This window comes from Carcharhinus amblyrhynchos, chromosome 3, assembly GCF_965287045.1.
Source record: "Carcharhinus amblyrhynchos chromosome 3, sCarAmb.v2.hapA, whole genome shotgun sequence".
In the NCBI taxonomy this organism is placed as follows: Eukaryota; Metazoa; Chordata; class Chondrichthyes; order Carcharhiniformes; family Carcharhinidae; genus Carcharhinus; species Carcharhinus amblyrhynchos.
This window is the reverse complement of record NC_137326.1, coordinates 63,894,308-63,913,631: the sequence shown is the minus strand read 5'-3', so window position 1 is coordinate 63,913,631 and position 19,324 is coordinate 63,894,308. Positions and strand designations below refer to the sequence as shown.

Genomic DNA, 19,324 nt, shown 5'->3' with positions numbered 1-19,324 from the left:
TCCTCTTGACACCCTCCGAATCACCGGTCCTCCCGCTCACCGGTTCTCCCAACCCCCTCCCACTCATTAGTCCTCCCGAGCCCCTCCCACTCACCCGTCCTCCCGAGCCCCTCACGCTCACTCGTCCTCCCGAACCTCTCCCACTCACCGATCCTCCCGACCCCCTCCCACTCATCGATCCTCCCGACCCCCTCCACTCACCAATCCTCCCGACCCTCTCCCATTCACCGGTCCTCCCGACCCCCTCCCATTCACCGGTCCTCCCACCCCCATCCCATTCACCAGTCCTCCCGACCCCCCTCCCATTCACCAGTCCTCTGACCTTCTCCTGCTCACGGGTCCTTCCGATCCTCTCCCATTCACTGGTCCACCTGACCCCCTCCCACTCACCAATCCTCCCGACCCCTCTCCTCCCCAATCCCTCCCATTCACTGGTTCTCCCAATTCTTCCCACTCACTGTCTTCTCAACTCCTCCCACTCACCAGTCCTCCCAGCCCTTCTCCTCCCCAGTCTTCCCAATCCCTCCATTCACTGGTTTTTCCAATTCTTCCCACTCACTTTCTTCCCAACTCCTCCAACTCACCAGTCGTTTCAACCTTTCCCAGTCTTCATGACTCCTTCCCACTACCGGTCCCCCCAACCCCTTCCGCTCAATGGTCTCCCTGAATCTATCCCACTTATACCCCAGTCCAACGACGGCATCTCCACATCTGCCCCACTTGCCAGCCTCCTGACTTTCTTCTGCTTACAGATGTACCCAGCCTCTCTGTGCTCCTATCGCTAAAGCCCACGATGTTGTTTGCTTTATTAAACACACACTCACCCTGTTCTGCCACCTTCAATGATTTATGTACCCATGTCCTCCTGCTCCCGAACCCCCTTTAGAATTTTACTTTTCATTTTGTATTGTCTCTTTGCATTCATCCTACCAAAATAAATCACATACTTCTCCGCATTAAGTTTCATCTTTAATTTGTTTATCTATTCCACCAGTTTGTCTAGGTCCTTTTGAAGTTCTACACTGTTCAGATGGTTCACACTACTCCCAAATTTTGTAATATTCACAAATTCTGAAACTGTCTCAAGTACACCAAGGTCTAGATCATTAATAAACATCAGGAAGAGCAAGAGTCCCCAACACTGACCCTTAGAGAACTCCATTTCAAATCTTCCTCAATTCTGAAAAACATCCATTAAGCACTACTGTTTCTTGTAACTCAGCCAATTTTGTATTCAAGTTGCTTCTGTCCCCTTCATTCCATGAACTCTAACTTTGCTCATAATCTATTGGAAGTCCATGTTCATCACATCAATGGCATTTGCCTCATCAATTCTCAGTTACCTCATCAAAAACTCCAGTAAGTTAAACATGATTTGTTCTTAAATCAATTCTGATTTCCTTTAATTAACCCAAACATACCACGTTGCTACTGCCCATTTATGCCGCTGGTTTCAATTTTGCTCCACCTTTTTAAATCCAGGTCATTTATCTACTCTTTACCACCAGCTTTTCTAGTACATTGTCTTTATTTATATCTCATCCAGTATCACACAAGGCAACAGGTCAAACAGACCCAAAACATTAATTATTTCTGTCTCCACAAGTGCTGCTCAACCTCAGTTTATCAAGCATTTTCTGTTTTTATCCCAAAAATCTCCTCGTTTACCCATAACTTTGACAAAATTCTCTTCGTTGGTAATGCAAAGTATTCAGTTAGTATTTCAGCCATGACCTTCTGCCTCCATCAGCAGAGCTCTATTTCAGTCTCTAATCAGGCCCATTGCTCCTCTGACAGTCCTTGTAGTCTTAATACACCTATAGAAAACCTCCTGCTAATTAACTGCTAATCTATTTTCATTCTGACTCTTCGCTCTTCACATTTCCCTTTAAAGTTTATTCATTAGTTACAAGTAGGCTGACATTAACACTGCAATGAAGTCACTATGAAAACTCCCCATTCGCCACGCTCCAGCGTCTGTTCAGGTACACCGAGGAAGAATTTAGCATGGCCAACGCATCTAACCAGCATGTCTTTCGAACTATGGGAGGAAACCGGAATACCCGGAGGAAACCCACACAGACATGAGGAGAACATATGGACTCCGCGTAGACAATGACCCAAGATGGACACACACACACACACACACACACACACACACACACACATATCCTCGCATCATCAAGTTGGCATTTGTCATTTCCCCTTTTCTGCTTCATCCTATTCTCTAACTCAATTGTCCTGCTTTATTGTCCTCCCTTTCCCCTTAGATAATATGTATGGACTGTACGCAAACCATCTTCTATTTAAAGGCTGTCTATTGCTCCATTTCATTTCTGCCCAACTCCAAACTGCCTGGGCAAAATTTCTCTCCAATTCACTGAATTTAACCCTCCTCCAGTTAAGAGTTTTAATTCTAAATTGCACTTTATTCTTCACCGTAACTAATTTGAACCTTGTAATACCAGTCTCGCTACTCCCAAGATGCTCTCTCACTTCGATATTCCTGACAGAACCCACTTCATTTCCCAGAACTAAGTCAAGCAAATGTGTCTTGTTAGGCAGGAAACATACTGGTCAAGAATATTCTCCTTTTTTCCTTCCCTACCTTTTCTGAATACTTCATAAACATGAATATTAAGGATTGTTTTGAATAGGTCTCAGTTATCAACATTACATCAACTTTCCACCTGGCTATTTGTACTTTTAGGTTGGCAGACTGTGACCAGTGTGGCACCATAAGAACCATTGCTAGGGCCCCATCTATTCACAATTTATATTAATGATTTGGATGTGGGGATTAAAGGTGATATTTCCAAGTATGTAGATGACACAAAAACTAGATGGAAGTTTGAATTGTTGCAAAAATGCTTCAAGGGGATTTGGAGAAGCTCAGCATGAGCAAAAATTTGGGAGATGGAATACAATATGGGGAATTGGAGGTTATCCACTTTGATAGGAAAAACAGAAATACATTGGGCATGATCTTATGACCTCACCCCGTCCGTTGTTTGGTGAAGCTAGGCGCCATGATTAGGTGACAGGTGAAAAATCAGAAACGCACCCAATTTCTTGATTTCCCCAATTGTACTGGCCCTGTTTTGCTATTACTGTAAGAAGTCTCACAACACCAGGTTAGAGTCCAACCAGTTTATTTGATAGTAATCTCACAAGCTTTCAGAAACGATGTTCCTTCATCAGGTGTGTGGAAGGTTCCACAGACTTCTTACTGTGTTTACCCCAGTCCAACGCCAGCATCTCTACATCATTGCTATTACTGTGCCAAGGGCAGTGCCAAGAGGGACAGATCTGAAAAGGATGGGGCTATGACAGTGGGAGGGAGGAAAGGGGAGCTCCACAGGAGTAGTGATCGGGGAGGGGGGCTCTGCAGACGGGTGTGATTGGGAGGGAGGGAACTCTGCAGACAGGGGTAAACAGGACAGAGGAACTCTGCAGACAGAGGTAATCAGGACAGAGGGAACTCTGCAGACAGGGGTGATCAGGAAGGAAGTGAACTCTACAGACGGGCAGTTGGGAAGGAGGGAAATCTGCATACAAGGATGATCGGCGGGGAGGGTGGGGGTGCACTCTGCAGACAGGGGCGACCGGGGGGAGGGAAATCTACACATGAGGGGGGTGATCGGGGAAGGAGTGAACTCTGCGGACGGGCATGAACTCTACAGACGGGAGTGATCGGCAAGGGGTGGTGATAGAACGCCACAGGGGGTGAGGGGCGATCAACGGAGAGGGAAGGTTCCCAATGTCCATGCGGTGAGGGAGGGGAGGCGGGGGAGAGACTGGCACGAGGGGCAATTGGTGGTGGGGGGTGATTGGGAGTGAACTGTGCAGACGGGGCTGGTCGGGGAGGGAAAGGGAACTCTGCAGGGATGGTGATCAGCAAGCGAAGGGACGAATTGTGCAGGCGGGTTGATCAAGGCAGGAAGGGAATGCTGCAGATGGAAGTGATTGGCAGGGGGTGGTGACAGAATGGCACAGGGGGTGAGGGGCGATCAACGTAGAGGGAAGGGTCCCGATGTCTGTGCTGTGAAGGGAGAGTCATAGAATCATATCATAGAACACTACAGTGCAGGGAGAGGCCCATCAAGTCTGCACCGGCCACAATCCCACCCAGGCCCTACCCCCAAATCCCTACATATTTTACCTGCTAATCCCTCTAACCTATGCATCTCAGGACACTAAGGGGCAATTTTAGCATAGCCAATCAACCTAACCCGCACATCTTTGGACTGTGGAAGGAAACCGCAGCACCCGGAGGAAACCCACGCAGACACGAGGAGAACGTGCAAACTCCACACAGACAGTGACCCAAGCCTGTACAAGAGTTTAGCAGCCAGCTTTCCTGCGAGTTCAGGCTCTGCCCTCCACCCCCACTGCTGACGAGAATTGTATCCTGACACTTGTTTTGCACCGAGTGACATAAGAGTTCAACGTACAGCTCGCCAAAAAAACCAGTGCAATTCTTTCCCATTTTCTTGCATATTCGGCACTTGAATTTTTTTTTGTTAAATTGCACATGGTATTTTTAAAAGGCTGGAGGCTGTCAAGTGTTAAACTTCAAATGGTGTTCTTGTTCACAAGCCACGGAAGCTAACATGCACCTCAACAAGCAATTAAAGTTAAAAGTTATTTTATTAGTGTCACAAGTAGGCTTACATTAACACTGCAATGAAGTTACTGTAAAAATCCCTTAGTCACCACACTCTGCCTATTCGGGTACACTGAGGGAGAATTTAGCATGGGCAATCCACCTAATCAATTAAGATGACAAATGGGGAATGTTAGTTTTTATTACAGAGGATTTGCATATTGGAATAAAGGTGTCTTATTGCAACTATACAGAGCCATTGATGAGGCTGTATCTGGGGAGTACTGTGTGTGGTTTTTACCCTCTTACCTAAGGAAAAATAAAATTGCCATAGAGGGAGTACAACAAAGGTTCACTAAATGACCTCTTGGAATGGATGGAGGAATCCATGAGATAAGATTTTAGCATGGCCAATCCACCTAATCAATTAAGAAGACAAATGGGGTATATTAGTCTTTATTACAGAGGATTACAGACTGGGCCTTTATTCTCTGGAGGTTAGAAGAATGAAAGATGACCTCATTCAAACAAAATTTGACAGGGTAGATACAGAAAGGATGTTTCCCCTGGCTGGGGGAGTTTAGAATGAGGGGAGGCCATCTGAGGTGAAGAGAAATTTCTCCACTCAGAATGTGGTAAATCTTTAGTATTCTCTATCCCAGAGGGCTGTGGAGGCACAAATATTGACTATGTTCAAGACTGAGATTGATAGTTTTCCACATATTAAAAAATCAAATGATAGAGGGATAGTGCAGGAAAATGGTGTTGAAGTAGTAGATCAGCCATGACCTCACTGACTGATGGAGTGGGTTCAAGGGATAAAGCATTTACTCCTGCTCCTATTTCTTATGTTTTTATGAATCTCAAACCCTGCCTTCTAGGGGATATCTCTAGCCTTGCATTATCCTGCCATACCTTTCTATTTCTGCGCTCACTAGCACACGGCACTGGGAGTAACCTGTGAGGTTCCACTTTTTAATTTGCGCCCTAGCTCCTTAAACTCTGATGGCAGGATTTTGACATTCTTTCCTCCTATGTACTATCACTCTGGTTCTTCTCCTTCCTGCTGCAAAGTGGTTTTTCTTTTTCCTGCTGTACCCACTCCATGATATAACTTACCCTGGCACCAGGGAGGCAATATATCATTTAGCTCTCATGTTGACAGTGGTGGAGCTGTCTGTATGTCCCTATGATTATCAAATCCACAATTACTCCATCTGAATCTTAACCTACGTTGCCTTAACCTGCTGTCCTATGAATTTAACAGTTTAACATTTAACAACATAATCCGAAATCTGAAAAATGGCACGGACAAATTGCAATGCAATTCGTGAATACACTGTCAGTTTATATCTGAAGTATCGGGGGGCAGTACCTGTACTGTAAAATATTGAAAATGCATTGCAAGCAACTGTAACAAGCGTCTGGCTGTTCACAGGACCTTGCTGACATTTTTAGAGCTGACATGACATCCAGACTGCATTTACATTCCATGCAGTCTTTAGTAGAAATTATTTACATAGATTATTTACAGAGAAATATTATGCCATTCCCCTCCCAAGTCTGGAGGGCCATGACTTTGGATATGCAGCAGTTTTAGATTTGGTGAGAAGCAGTTCACATTGAAGTTGCTGCCTCAAAGTAACATCATGATACGGGCAACTGTTTTACAATTGCTAACTATAAACAATTTAACATCTCAATAATAAGATAGTTAAATGATTTACAAAGTAGTGTCCTTACCTCAATGTTGCTAATAAGCTCCAGATAGCGGAGATCTCGCACTCTGATAAATGCCTGCCAATAAAATAAAATATTAAATTAAAACATGCATGAAAATCCTACTCTACTTGAGCACATACATAATTCGTAATTCAGGCTGACATTCCAGTATTGTACTGATGGAGTGCTGTACAGGCAGAGGTGCCAGTCCCATCTCAGGTGGCTGTAAAATGTTTTGTGGTACTATTTAAGGAGCAGCAAGGAAGTTCCCCCGGTGTCCTGACCAGTATTTATTAGCACTAATTGCTGTTTGTAAGAGCTTTCTGTCTATAAATTGTTTGTTGTGTTTCCTACGTTACTGTACTTCATGGGCTGTGAAGTACTTTAGGACATCTTGAGGTTATGAATGGTGCAATACGTGGGCGGCATGGTAGCACAATGGTTAGCACTGCTGCCTCACAGCTCCAGGGACCTGAGTTCGATTCCTGGCTTGGGTCACTGTGTGGAGTTTGCACATTCTCCTCATGTCTGTGTGGGTTTCCTCCAGGTGCTCTGGTTTCCTCCCATAGTCCAAAGATGTGTGGGTTCGGTTGATTGGCCATGCTAAAATTACCCCTTAGTGTCCTGAGATGTGTAGGTTAGAGGGATTAGCGGGTAAATATGTTGGGATATGGGGGTAGGGCCTAGGTGGGCTTGAGGTCGGTGCAGACTCAATGGGCCAAATGGCCTCTTTCTGGACTGTAGGGTTTCTATGATTTCGATAATTCCAAGTCTTTCCTTTTCTCTTTCAAACATCAATGAAGTACGGATGAAGTGTTTTTCAACAGTTACACTGCTACCTGCTAGAGCACCAACGTGCAGCTCCACAAAAAAGTGGGATGTAGATCTGATCCATCCCCTGCCCATTCCACTGCATGATGTAGAGATGCCGGTGTTGGACTGGGGTAAACACAATAACAAGTCTCACAACACCAGGTTAGAGTCCAACCAGTTTATTTGATAGTAATCTCACAAGCTTTCGGAAATGGTGTTCCTTCATCAGATGTGTGGAAGGTTACCTTCCACTGCACCCCAGAGAAGAAACCTCAAATAGAGGCAAGTTTTTGCCTGGAGATAGGTGTGATAAAACCATCCCAACTGTTATTTAAACGCACCCTGCTTCAAGGTAGTATCAAAAGGACTTGAGAGAAAGTTCAAATACAGACTCTCAATGCCAGTCTGAATATGATACTTTCTTATAATTCCAGCAGAATCAGTGATATTACTAATGGTGAGTCAAGAAGTTACAAATGGGATACTGTCCCATCCTGGAACAATGTTGAAAACAGTTTGAAAGAGTTCCTCAGATACAGCATTATATTTTTTGAAACCAGAAAACTGCTGCAAATTCTTGGATGACTGCTCAGAAATTCCTCTCCGACTCCTTAATTGTAAATATCAAACAAACTCCATGGAATTGGGGATAGTCACAACTATGAAGGATTGGAAAACTGCCAATGTGACACCCTACTCAAAAAGAGAGGGGGGCAAGAAACAGGCAACAATAGGCCAATTAGCCTAAGATGTGTTGTTGGAAAAATGTTGGAATCAATTATTAAGGAATAGCGACACATTTGGAAAATCATAATCTAATCAAGCAGAGTCAACATGGCTTCATGAAAGGGAAATTGTGACTAATTAATTTATTAAGAGTTTTTCAAGGAAGCCTCAACCAGATTGAATAGTGGGGAACCAGTAGATGTGTTGTATATGGACTTCCAAAGCCGTTCAACAAGGTAGCTCACAAAAGATCAAGTCATAAGATATGAGCCCCTCATGTTGGAGATAGTATATTGGCATGGATACAGAATTGGCTAATGGGCAAGAAACAGAAAGTGGGGATAAAGGACTGTTTCTCAGTTTGGTCAGCTGTAATCAGTGAAGTTCCATAGGGATCAGAGCTAGGGCCTCGACTGTTTACAATATATATTAAAGACTTGCAGGAAGGAAGTGAATGTACTGTAGCCAAATTTGCAGAAAACACAAAAATAGGTGGAAAGGCAAGTTGTGAGAGGTTTAAACAGTTTACAAAGAGATATTGATTAATTGGGTAAATTATTAAGTTGGCAAATGGAGTATAATGCGGGAAAATGTGAAGTTCCTCTCTTTCGAAGGGAGAACAAAAGATCAGTATTATTTAAATGGACAAAAGCTGCAGAAAGCTGTAAGACAAAAGGACTTGGGGGCATTTGTGCACGAACATAGAAAGCTAGCACACAGGTGCAGCAGGTAATCAGGAAGGCTAATAGAATATTGGCCCTTATTTCAAGGAGGTTGGAGTATAACAGTAAGGAAGTCTTGCTGCATGTGTATAAGATCTGGTGAGACCAGATCTGGAGTAATGTGAGCAGTTTTGGCCCCCTTATTTAAGGGAAGATATTATTTCATTGGAAGCAGTTCAGAAAAGGTTCACAATGATATGATATGGAGGGATTGTCTTATGAGGAAAGGTTACACAGCTTGGGATGCGACTCATTGGAGTTTAGAAGAATGGGAAGTGATCTCATTGAAATATATAAGATTCTTAGGGGGCTTCACAGTGTAAATGCTGAGAGAATGTTTCCCCCTCACAGGGGATTCTAGGACCAGAGGGCAGAGACTCAGAATAAAGGGGTGCAAATTTAAGACTAAAATAAGGAGGAATTCCTTCTCTCCAAATGTTGAGAGTCTTTGGAACTCCTTTCCTCAGAGGGCTGTGAAGCCAGAGTGCTTGGATATACGTACGGCTGAGATCGATAGATTTTTGATCATAACGGCAATCAAAAGTTACAGGGAAAGGGCAAGAAAGTGGAAGTGAGGAATGTTGGATCAGCCATGTTCCTATCAAATAGTGGAGCAGGCTCAATGGCTAAGCAGCCTACTCCTGTTCCTATTTCTTGTAACTTATTAGCAGCCTACTCCTGTTCCTATTTCTTGTAACTTATTACTAGAAAAGGGCACTGCATTCCCCTTCCACATCCCCTTCACAAAACACATGTCCAAAATGGGTAATAGTTATGTTACTGATCTAATAATCTCAATCTGAAGGTTCAGTAGAGTAATTGTAGATTGGTATTTATAAAATTATAAAATGCGAGGGAAGAAGCACTGTATGATCCCTTTAAAAAATGGTGCTTTATCGTGGTTATGGATTTAAAAAAAAAAGTACATATAGAGCCCTGGACTGAAACATGTGTATTGAAAGGCTAAGCAGCAGTGTTACCAAGGCAACAGACTTTCAGGCATTTGAATTATATCAATTCAGCCTATCAATTTGAATTAGGCAATTAGGTACCAAGAACCTAATAAATTTAAATCTGATGGTTTTGGCAACCTAGGACCAATCCTACTGTGGGAAATATTGATATGTCATCACAGGTATAAAAGAAGGGAGGTAGTGCGACAAAAGAAGACAGCAACTGCCATCTGCCAAAGTAACAGCAATGAGTTTACCTCTCAGCTCCAGAGAGAGAGAATTGCTGGCTCTCTTGGCCTCATTTATGTGCTAAGAGAAAGCACCATCTCGATAGCAAAGGTACCAAAGAAGATAAAAGAAAAAAGAATCAACAGCGAAGGCCCAGAATATTCTAGAAAACACAAAACCATAGTTGTAATTTAGAGTGTGACAGCAATTCTATTTTTTGTTAATGAGTGGGAATTGTATTTATCTGAACAGCATTCTATCGTTTTATTGGGCACATTGGAGCAGCAGGTGGGCGCACTTAGGAGCATGAAGGAAGCAGAAAATGTCATAGATAGGAGCTTTAGAGACGTGGTCACATCAAAGGTGCAGGCAGATAGGTGGGTGACCACCAGAAGGGGCAGGCAGTCAGTGCAGGAATCCCCTGTGGTCATCCCCCTCTCTAACAAGTATACTATTTTGGATACTGTTGGGGGAGATGGGCAATCAGGTGCTACCAGCAGCAGCCAAAGTAGTGGTACCAGGGTTGGCTCTGTTGTTAAGCAGGGAGGGACAAGGAGGACTACAGCAATAGTTATAGGGAACTCTATAGTTAGGGATGCAGATAGGTGCCAGGATGGTACATTGTCTCCCTGGTGCCAGGGTCCAGGATGTCTCTGAACAGACAGAAAGCACTCTGAAGGGAGAGGGTGAACAGCCAGAGGTCATAATGACATAGGCAGGAAGAGTGATGAGGTCCTACTGCAGCAGTTTAGGGAGTTAGGTAGAAAGTTAAAAAGCAGGACTTCTAGGGTTGTAATCTCAGGATTACTTCCTGTGCCATGTGCTAATGAGGCTAGGAATAGAAAGATAGTGCAGCTCAACACGTGGCTACACAGCTGGTGTAGGAGGGAGGGTTTCAGATATCTGGACTATTGGGGTCTCTTCCGAGGAAGATGAGACCTGTACAAGATGGACGGGTTGCACCTAAACTGGAAGGGCACAAATATTCTGGCGGGAGGTTTGCTAGTGTTACATGGGAGGATTTAAACTAGTTTGGCAGGGGGATGGGAACCAAAGCAAAGGTGAATTTGTTGAAGGGGAACCAGAGAATAAGAACATAAGAACATAAGAACATAAGAAATAGGAGCAGGAGTAGGCCATCTGGCCCTTCGAGCCTGCCCCGCCATTCAATAAGATCATGGCTGATCTGTCGTGGCTCAGTTCCACTTTCCCGCCCTCTCCCCATAACCCTCAATCCCCTCTCTTATCAAAAACCCATCAACCCGCTTCTTAAAAATATTTAGCGAGGCAGCCTCCACCACTTCAACGGGCAGAGAATTCCAGAGATTCACCACCCTTTGAGTGAAGAAGTTCCTCCTCAACTCCGTTCTGAACCGCCCCCCCTTTATCTTGAGGCTGTGCCCCCGAGTCCTACTGTCTTTTTTGAGCGGGAAGAGTCTTTCCACCTCTATCCTATCCATCCCATTCATCATCTTATACGTCTCAATGAGATCTCCCCTCATTCTTCTAAACTCTAACGAGTACAAGCCTAGTTTATTCAGCCTCTCCTCATAGCTCAACCCCCTCAACTCCGGTATCAGCCTAGTAAACCTCCTCTGCACTCCCTCCAAGGCCAAAATATCCTTGCGCAGGTGCGGCGCCCAAAACTGCACACAGTACTCCAGCTGCGGCCTCACCAATGCCCTATACAGCTGCAGCAAGACCTCCCTACTTTTATATTCAATCCCCCTCGCTATGAAGGCCAGCATCCCATTCGCCTTCCTGACCACCTGCTGCACCTGCAGGCTGGGTTTTTGCGACTCATGCACAAGGACCCGGGCCAGAAAGACTCAGAGAAACAGCAGGCAAGGTGGGATTGCTAATCCAAGAAGGTCTGGTGGACTGAAGTGCATTTGTTTCAATATCAGAAGTGTAACAGGAAAGGCAGATGAATTTAGAGCTTGGATTAGTACTAAGAACTATGATGTTGTAGCCATTACAGAGACTTGGTTAAGGGAAGGACAGGATTGGCAGTATAACATTCCAGGATACAGATATTTCAGGCAGGCTAGAGGGTGATGTGAAAGGGTTGGGAGAAGTTGCACCACTGGTTAAGGAGAATATCACAGCTGTACTCTGGGAGGACACCTCAGAGGGCTCATACAGCGAGGCAATATGGGCAGAGCTCAGGAATAGGAAAGGTATAGCCACAATGTTGGGGGTTTACAATAGGCCACCTAACAGACAGTGGGAGACAGAGGAACAGATACATAGGCAGATTTTGGCAAGATGTAAAAGTAACAGGGTTGTTGTGGTGGGAGATTTTAATTTCCCCTATATTGACTGGGACTCACTTAGTGCCAGGGGTGTGGATGCAGCAGAGTTTGTAAGGAGCCTCCAAGAGAGGCTCCATACTTCCTGAAACAGTGTGTAGATAGTCCAGCTAAGGAAGGGACCACACTGGATCTGGTACTGGGGAATGAGCTCGGCCAGGTGCTCGATGTTTCAGTAAGGGAGCAGTTCGGGAACAGTGACCACAATTCAATAAGTTTTAAGGTACTGATGGATGAAGATAAGTGTAATCCTCAAGTTAAGGTGCTAAATTGGGGAAAGGCTAATTACAACAATATTAGGCAGGAACTGAAGAATGTAGATTGGGGGCAGGTGTTTGAGGGCAAATCAACATCTGGCACGTGGGAGGCTTTCAAGTGTAAATTGATAGAGATTCAGGACCGGCACATTCCTGTGAGGATGAAGGATAAGTATGGCAAGTCTTGGGAACCTTGGATAACAAGAGATATTGTGAGCCTAGTCAAAGAGAAAAAGGAAGCATCTGTCAAAGCGAGGAGGCTGGGAACACGTGAAGCAAATGTGAAATACAAGGAAAGTAGAAAGAAACTTAAGCAAGGAGTAAGAAGGGGTCACAAAAAAGCATTAGTCAGCAGGATTAATCAAAATCCCAAGGCTTTTTATACATAAATAAAGAACAAGAGGGTAACCAGGGAGAGGGTTGGCCCACTCAGGGACAAGGGAGGGAATTTATGCATGGAGTCAGAGGAAATGGGCAAGGTATTAAATGAGTGCTTTGCATCAGTATTCAAATAGGACTTGGTGGATGATGAGTCTGGAAAAGGATGTAGAGATAGTTTGAGTCATATTGAGATCAAAAAGGAGGTGGTATTGGGGTTCTTCAGAAACATTAAGTTTTGCAAGTCTCCAGAGCCTGATGGGATATACCCCAGAATACTGAGAAAGGCAAGGAAAGAAATTGCTGGGGCCCTGAGAGAGATCTTTGCATCCTTGCTGGCTACAGGGGAGGTCCCAGAGGATTGGAGAATAGCCAATGTTGTTCCTTTGTTTAAGAAGGGTAGCAAGAATAATCCAGGTAATTACAGGCCGATGAGCCTTACATCAGTGGTAGGGAAATTACTGAAGAGGATTCTTCGAGACAGGATTTATTCCCAATTGGAAATAAGTCAGTGTATTAGTGAGAGGCAACATGGTTTGAGAAGGGGAGGCTGTGTCTCATGAACTTGATCAAGTTTTTCGAGGAAGTGATGAAGATAATTGAGGAGGGTAGATCAGTGGATGTTGTCTACATGGACTTCAGTAAGGCCTTTGACAAGGTCCCTCATGGCAGACTGGTGCAGAAAGTGAAGTCGCATGGGATCAGAGGTGAGCTGGCAAGGTGAATACAAAACTGGCTCGGACAAAGAATGATGTGGGTATGCCGGCGTTGGACTGGCGTAAACACAGTAAAAAGTCTGACAACACCAGGTTTTAGTCCAACCTATTTATTTGATAATATTCTCACAAGCTTTCGAGGGGTTACCCTCTTCGTCAGGTGAATGGAGAGTTCTGGCCTCAGACAGAGCATATAAAGCACAGACAGTTTAGAGATTACTGATTAAAATGCGAATCCTTACACCTAACCTGCTGTTCAAGACCTGAAGTGGCTGACAATGTGAGTGGTAGGAGCACTGATCACAGTTTAAAGAGATGTGTATTGTCTCCAGACAGTACAGTAAGTGAGGTTTTGCAAACCCAGGCAAGTCACGGGGGTTACAGATAGTGCGACATGAACCCAAGATCCCTGTTGAGACCGTCCTCATGTGTGCGGAACTTGGCTATCAGTCTCTGCTCAGCGACTCTGCGCTGTCGTGTGTTGTGAAGGCCGCCTTGGAGAATGCTTACCCGAAGGTCAGAGGCTGAATGCCCGTGACCACTGAAGTGTTCGCCAACAGGAAGGGAACAGTCTTGCCTGGTGACTGTCGAGCGATGTTCATTCATCCGTTGTCGTAGCGTCTGCATGGTCTCCCCAATGTACCATGCTTCGGGACATCCTTTCTTGCAACGTATCAGGTAGACAATGTTGGCCGAGTTGCAAGAGTATTTACCATGTACCTGGTGGATGGTATTCTCACGTGTGATGATGGTATCCACGTCGATGATCCGGCATGTCTTGCAGAGGTTGCTGTGACAGGGCAACTCGGTCAACATTGTCTACCTGATACGTTGCAAGAAAGGATGTCCCGAAGCATGGTACATTGGGGAGACCATGCAGACGCTACGACAACGGATGAATGAACATCGCTCGACAGTCACCAGGCAAGACTGTTCCCTTCCTGTTGGCGAACACTTCAGTGGTCACGGGCATTCAGCCTCTGACCTTCGGGTAAGCATTCTCCAAGGCGGCCTTCACAACACACGACAGCGCAGAGTCGCTGAGCAGAGACTGATAGCCAAGTTCCGCACACATGAGGACGGTCTCAACAGGGATCTTGGGTTCATGTCGCACTATCTGTAACCCCCGTGACTTGCCTGGGTTTGCAAAACCTCACTTACTGTACTGTCTGGAGACAATACACATCTCTTTAAACTGTGATCAGTGCTCCTACCACTCACATTGTCAGCCACTTCAGGTCTTGAACAGCAGGTTAGGTGTAAGGATTCGCATTTTAATCAGTAATCTCTAAACTGTCTGTGCTTTATATGCTCTGTCTGAGGCCAGAACTCTCCATTCACCTGACGAAGAGGGTAACCCCTCGAAAGCTTGTGAGAATATTATCAAATAAATAGGTTGGACTAAAACCTGGTGTTGTCAGACTTTTTACTCGGACAAAGAAGACAGAGGGTAGCAGTGGAAGGGTGCATTTCTGAGTGGAGGGCTGTGACAAATGGTGTTCCTCAGGGATCAGTGCTGGGACCTTTGCTGTTTGTAATATACATAAATGATTTGGAGGAAAATGTAACTGGATTGATTAATAAGTTTGCGGATGACACAAAGGTTGGTGGATTTGCAGATAGCAATGAGGACCATCAGAGGATACAGCAGGATATAGATCAGTTGGAGACTTGGACGGAGAGATGGCAGATGGAGTTTAATCTGGACAAATGTGAGGTAATGCATTTTGGAAACTCTAATACAGATAGGACATATATAGCAAATGGCAGAACCCTTTAGAGTATTGATAGGCAAAGGGATTTGGGTGTACAGGTACACAGGTCACAGAAAGTGGCAATGCAGGTGGAGAAAGGTAGTTAAAAAGGCATACGGCATGCTTGCCTTCATCGGCCGGGGTATTGAGTTTAAAAATTGGCAAGTCATGTTGCAGCTTTATAGAATGTTAGTTAGAGCGCACTTGGAATATAGTGTTCAATTCTGGTCACCACACTACCAGAGGCTGGTAGGAGGCATTGGGGAGAGTACAGAAAATATTTACCAGGATGTTGCCTGGTATGGAGGGCATTAGCTATGAGGAGTGGTTAGAGAAACTTGGTTTGTTCTCACTGGGGCAATGGAGATTGAGGATAGATCTGATAGAAGTCTACAAGATTATGAGGTATGGACAGAGTGGACAGTCAGAAGCTTTTTCCCAGGGTGGAAGAGTCAATTACTAGGGGGCATAGGTTTAAGGTGCGAGGGTCAAGGTTTAAAATAGGTGTACGAGGCAGAGTTTTCACACAGAGAGTGGTGGGTGCCTGGAACTCGTTGCCGGGGGAGGTAGTGAAAGTAGATATGGTAGTGACTTTTAAGGGGCATCTTGACAAGTACATGAAGTGTACTTCAAGGTGGTTATCTCTGGATTACTACCTGAACCGCGCGCAAATTGGCACAGGGTAAATAGGATTAAGGAGATAATGCGTGGCTCAAAGATTGGTGTGGAAGGAATGTGTTCGAATTTATGGGGCACTGGCACCAATATTGGGGCAGATGGGACCTGTTCAGGTGGGATAGTCTTCATCTGAATCATGCTGGGGCCAGAGTCCTGGCGAATCGTATAACTAGGACTGTAGATAGGGCTTTAAACTAATTAGTTGGGGGGGGGGGGAGGAAATTACAAAGTCTAAAGGAGAGGGTACGTGTGCAGGTTAATATGAGGATGTTCCGCTAATTAAAGGAGTAGGGGGCACGAGAAAGGTTAGTAGCGTTTCTACAAATAAGGTCCAGACAAAGGCTGGTATAAAGACACTTTACCTGAATGCACAAAGCATTCGGAATGAAGTGAATGAGCTGATGGCGCAAATCAGCACAAATGGGTATGATCTAGTGGCCATTACAGGTGGCAGGGTGACCGGGACTGGGAGCTGAATATGCAGGGGTATCAGGCGTTTAGGAAGGACAGACAGGAGGGAAAAGGAGGTGGGGTAGCTCTGTTAATAAAAGATAATATCAGGGCAGTAATAAGAGAAGATATAGGCTCCAAAGAGCAAAACGTGGAATCGTTGTGGGTGGAGATAAGGAATAGTACGGGGAGAAAGATACTGGTGGGCGTGGTCTAAATAATAACTTTGAGGTGGGACAGGCTATAAACAAACAAATAATTGATGCATGCAGAAACGGAACAGCGATAATTATGGGGGATTTTAATCTGCATATTGATTGGTTGACCCAAGTCGGACGCGGTGGGCTTGAGGAAGAGTTCTTGGAATGCTGTCGGGATAGTTTCCTTGAACAGTATGTAACGGAACCTATGAGGGAGCGAGCTATCTTAGATCTGGTTCTGTGTAATGAGGCAGGTAGAATTAGGGTTCTTCTTGTGAGGGATCCTCTTGGGACGAGTGATCATAGTATGGTTGAATTTCTGATGTTGATGGAGGATGAGAAAGTAGGGTCCCAAAACTGTGTCCTCTGTTTGAACAGAGGGGAGTATGATAAGACGAAAGCGGAATTGGCGAATGTAGATTGGGGGCGCAGATTGGTTGGCAAGACGGTTGAGGAACAGTGGAGGATTTTTAAGGAGATCTTTTTCAGTACTCAGCAGAAATATATTCCAACGGTAAAGAAGGGCTGTAAGAGAAGAGATAACCAGCCGTGGTTATCGAAGGAAATAAAGGAAAGTATTAAATTAAAAGCTGATGCGTTCAGAGCGGCTAAAAATAGTGGGCAATTAGAAGATTGGGAAAGATTTAAAAAACAACAAAGAATGACAAAGAAAGCGATAAAGAAAGGAAAGATAGAGTATGAAGCTAAACTAGGTCTAAATATAAAAAATGATAGTAAATGTTTTTACAAATATATAAAGAGGAGACTGGCTAGAGTGAATGTTGGACCCTTGGAGGACGAGAGAGGGGATTTAGCGGTGGGTAACGAGGAAATGGCTGAGGCTTTGAATAAGTTTTTTGTGTCGGTCTTCACAGAGGAGGACACAAATAGCTTGCCGAATATTGAAGATAGAAAGATGGTAGGAGTTGAGGTCCTTAATGCAATTACTGTCACTAGAGAGGTAGTGCTTGATAGGCTAACGGGACTGAAGGTAGACAAATCCCCGGGACTGGATGGAATACATCCCAGGGTTCTGAAAGAAGTGGCAGAGGTGATAGCGAATGCCTTAGTAATTATTTATCAAAATTTGCTGGATTCTGGGGAAGTGCCGGAAGATTGGTAAATGGCTAATGTTACGCCACTGTTTAAAAAAGGTAGCAGACAAAAGGCAGCGAATTATAGGCCGGTTAGCTTAACATCCGTAGTTGGTAAAATGCTAGAATATGTCATCAAAGAAGAAATAGCGAGGCACCTAGAAAAGAATGGTTTGATCAAGCAGGCGCAGCACGAATTCGTGAAGGGGAAGTCATGTTTAACAAATTTACTGGATTTCTATGAGGATGTGACTAGTGCGGTGGACAGAGGGGAACCGGTGGATGTGGTGTTTTTAGATTTCCAGAAGGCGTTTGATAAGGTGCCTCACAAAAGGTTGCTGCAGAAGGTTAGGGTGCACGGAGTTGGGGATAAGATGTTAGCGTGGATTGAGGATTGATTGTCTAACAGGAAGCAGAGAGTTGGAATCAATGGGTGCTTTTCTGGTTGGCATTTGGTGACTAGTGGAGTGCTGCAGGGATCGGTGCTGGGGCCTCAACTGTTTACCATTTACATCTGGAGGAGGGGGCTGAATGTAGAGTAACGAAATTTGCTTATGTCATGAAGATCAGTGGAAAAGCAAAGTGCATGGAAGGCGTGGAAAGTCTGCAGTGAGATCTGGATAGGCTGAGTGAGTGGGCGAGGACCTGGCAGATAGAGCACAACATTAGCAAATGTGAGGTTATCCACTTTGGTAGAGATAATAGTAGGAGGGATTATTATTTATAAAGGGTGAAAAGCTGCAGCATGCTATGGTGCAGAGGGACCTGGGGGTCTTTGTGCACGAATCACAAAAACCCAGTCTGCAGGTGCAGCAGGTGATCAAGAAGGTGAATGGAATGCTGGCCTTTATAGCAAGGGGGATAGAATATAAAAGCAGGGAGGTCTTGCCGCAACTGTACAGGGTACTGGTGAGGCCGCAACTGGAGTAGTGTGTGCAGTTTTGGTCACCGCATTTGCGAAAGGATATATTGGCCTTGGAGGGAGTACAGAGAAGGTTCACCAGGCTGATACCAGAGATGAGGGGGTTAGCTTATGAGGAAAGATTGAATAGACTGGGTCTGTACTCGTTGGAGTTTAGAAGGCTGAGGGGGGATCTTATAGAGACATATAAGATAATGAAGGGGATAGATAGGGTAGAGGTAGAGAGATAGAAAGGATTAGAAAGGATAGCAGAACTAGAGGGATCAGCCTCAAGATAAGGGGGGGGGAATGCAGTTTAGATTGGAGTTGAGGAGGAACTTCTTCACTCAAAGGGTGGTGAGTCTCTGGAGTTCTCTGCCCGTTGAAGTGGTGGAGGCTACCTCATGGAATATATTTAAGTCACGGGTAGATAGGTTTTTGATAGACAAGGGACTTAAGGGTTATGGGGAGAAAGCGGGAAAGTGGAACTGATCCACTTCAGATCAGCCATGATCTTGTTGAATGGCGGGGCAGGCTCGAAGGGCTAGGTGGCCTACTCCTGCTCCTATTTCTTATGTTCTTATGAATGAGATGGGAAAAGAGGGATATGTTCTCCAGAAGGGTCGGGGGCTTTAGTTAAGTCAGACTTGACTAAATGCAGACTAAATGCTGATTAATGCAGGCTTGGAGGCCCAAAGGGCCTGTTCCTGTGCTGTAATTTACTTTGTTTTTTGTTCTCTTTATTTGGTTTGTTAATAGTTTAGTTAACTTGTTAACTGTTAGTTAGATAAACAAACTGTTACTTGTTGATTTG

General features: G+C 44.7%; 1 protein-coding gene across 3 annotated transcripts in view; it reads right to left on the bottom strand.

Moving 5' to 3' along the window:
* The window catches only part of ift122 (intraflagellar transport 122 homolog (Chlamydomonas)), a 211,307-nt gene that overhangs the window by 102,222 nt on the left and 89,761 nt on the right, over window positions 1–19,324 (bottom strand). For all 3 annotated transcript variants that reach the window (XR_013886242.1, XM_080184780.1, XM_080184790.1), the window contains exon 16: window positions 6,350–6,403. Coding sequence is in view for 2 of the 3 variants with exons in the window: in XM_080184780.1 (XP_080040906.1) it covers window positions 6,350–6,403 (54 nt within the window). In the remaining variant the exon portion in view is untranslated. The remainder of the gene's footprint in view (window positions 1–6,349; window positions 6,404–19,324) is intronic.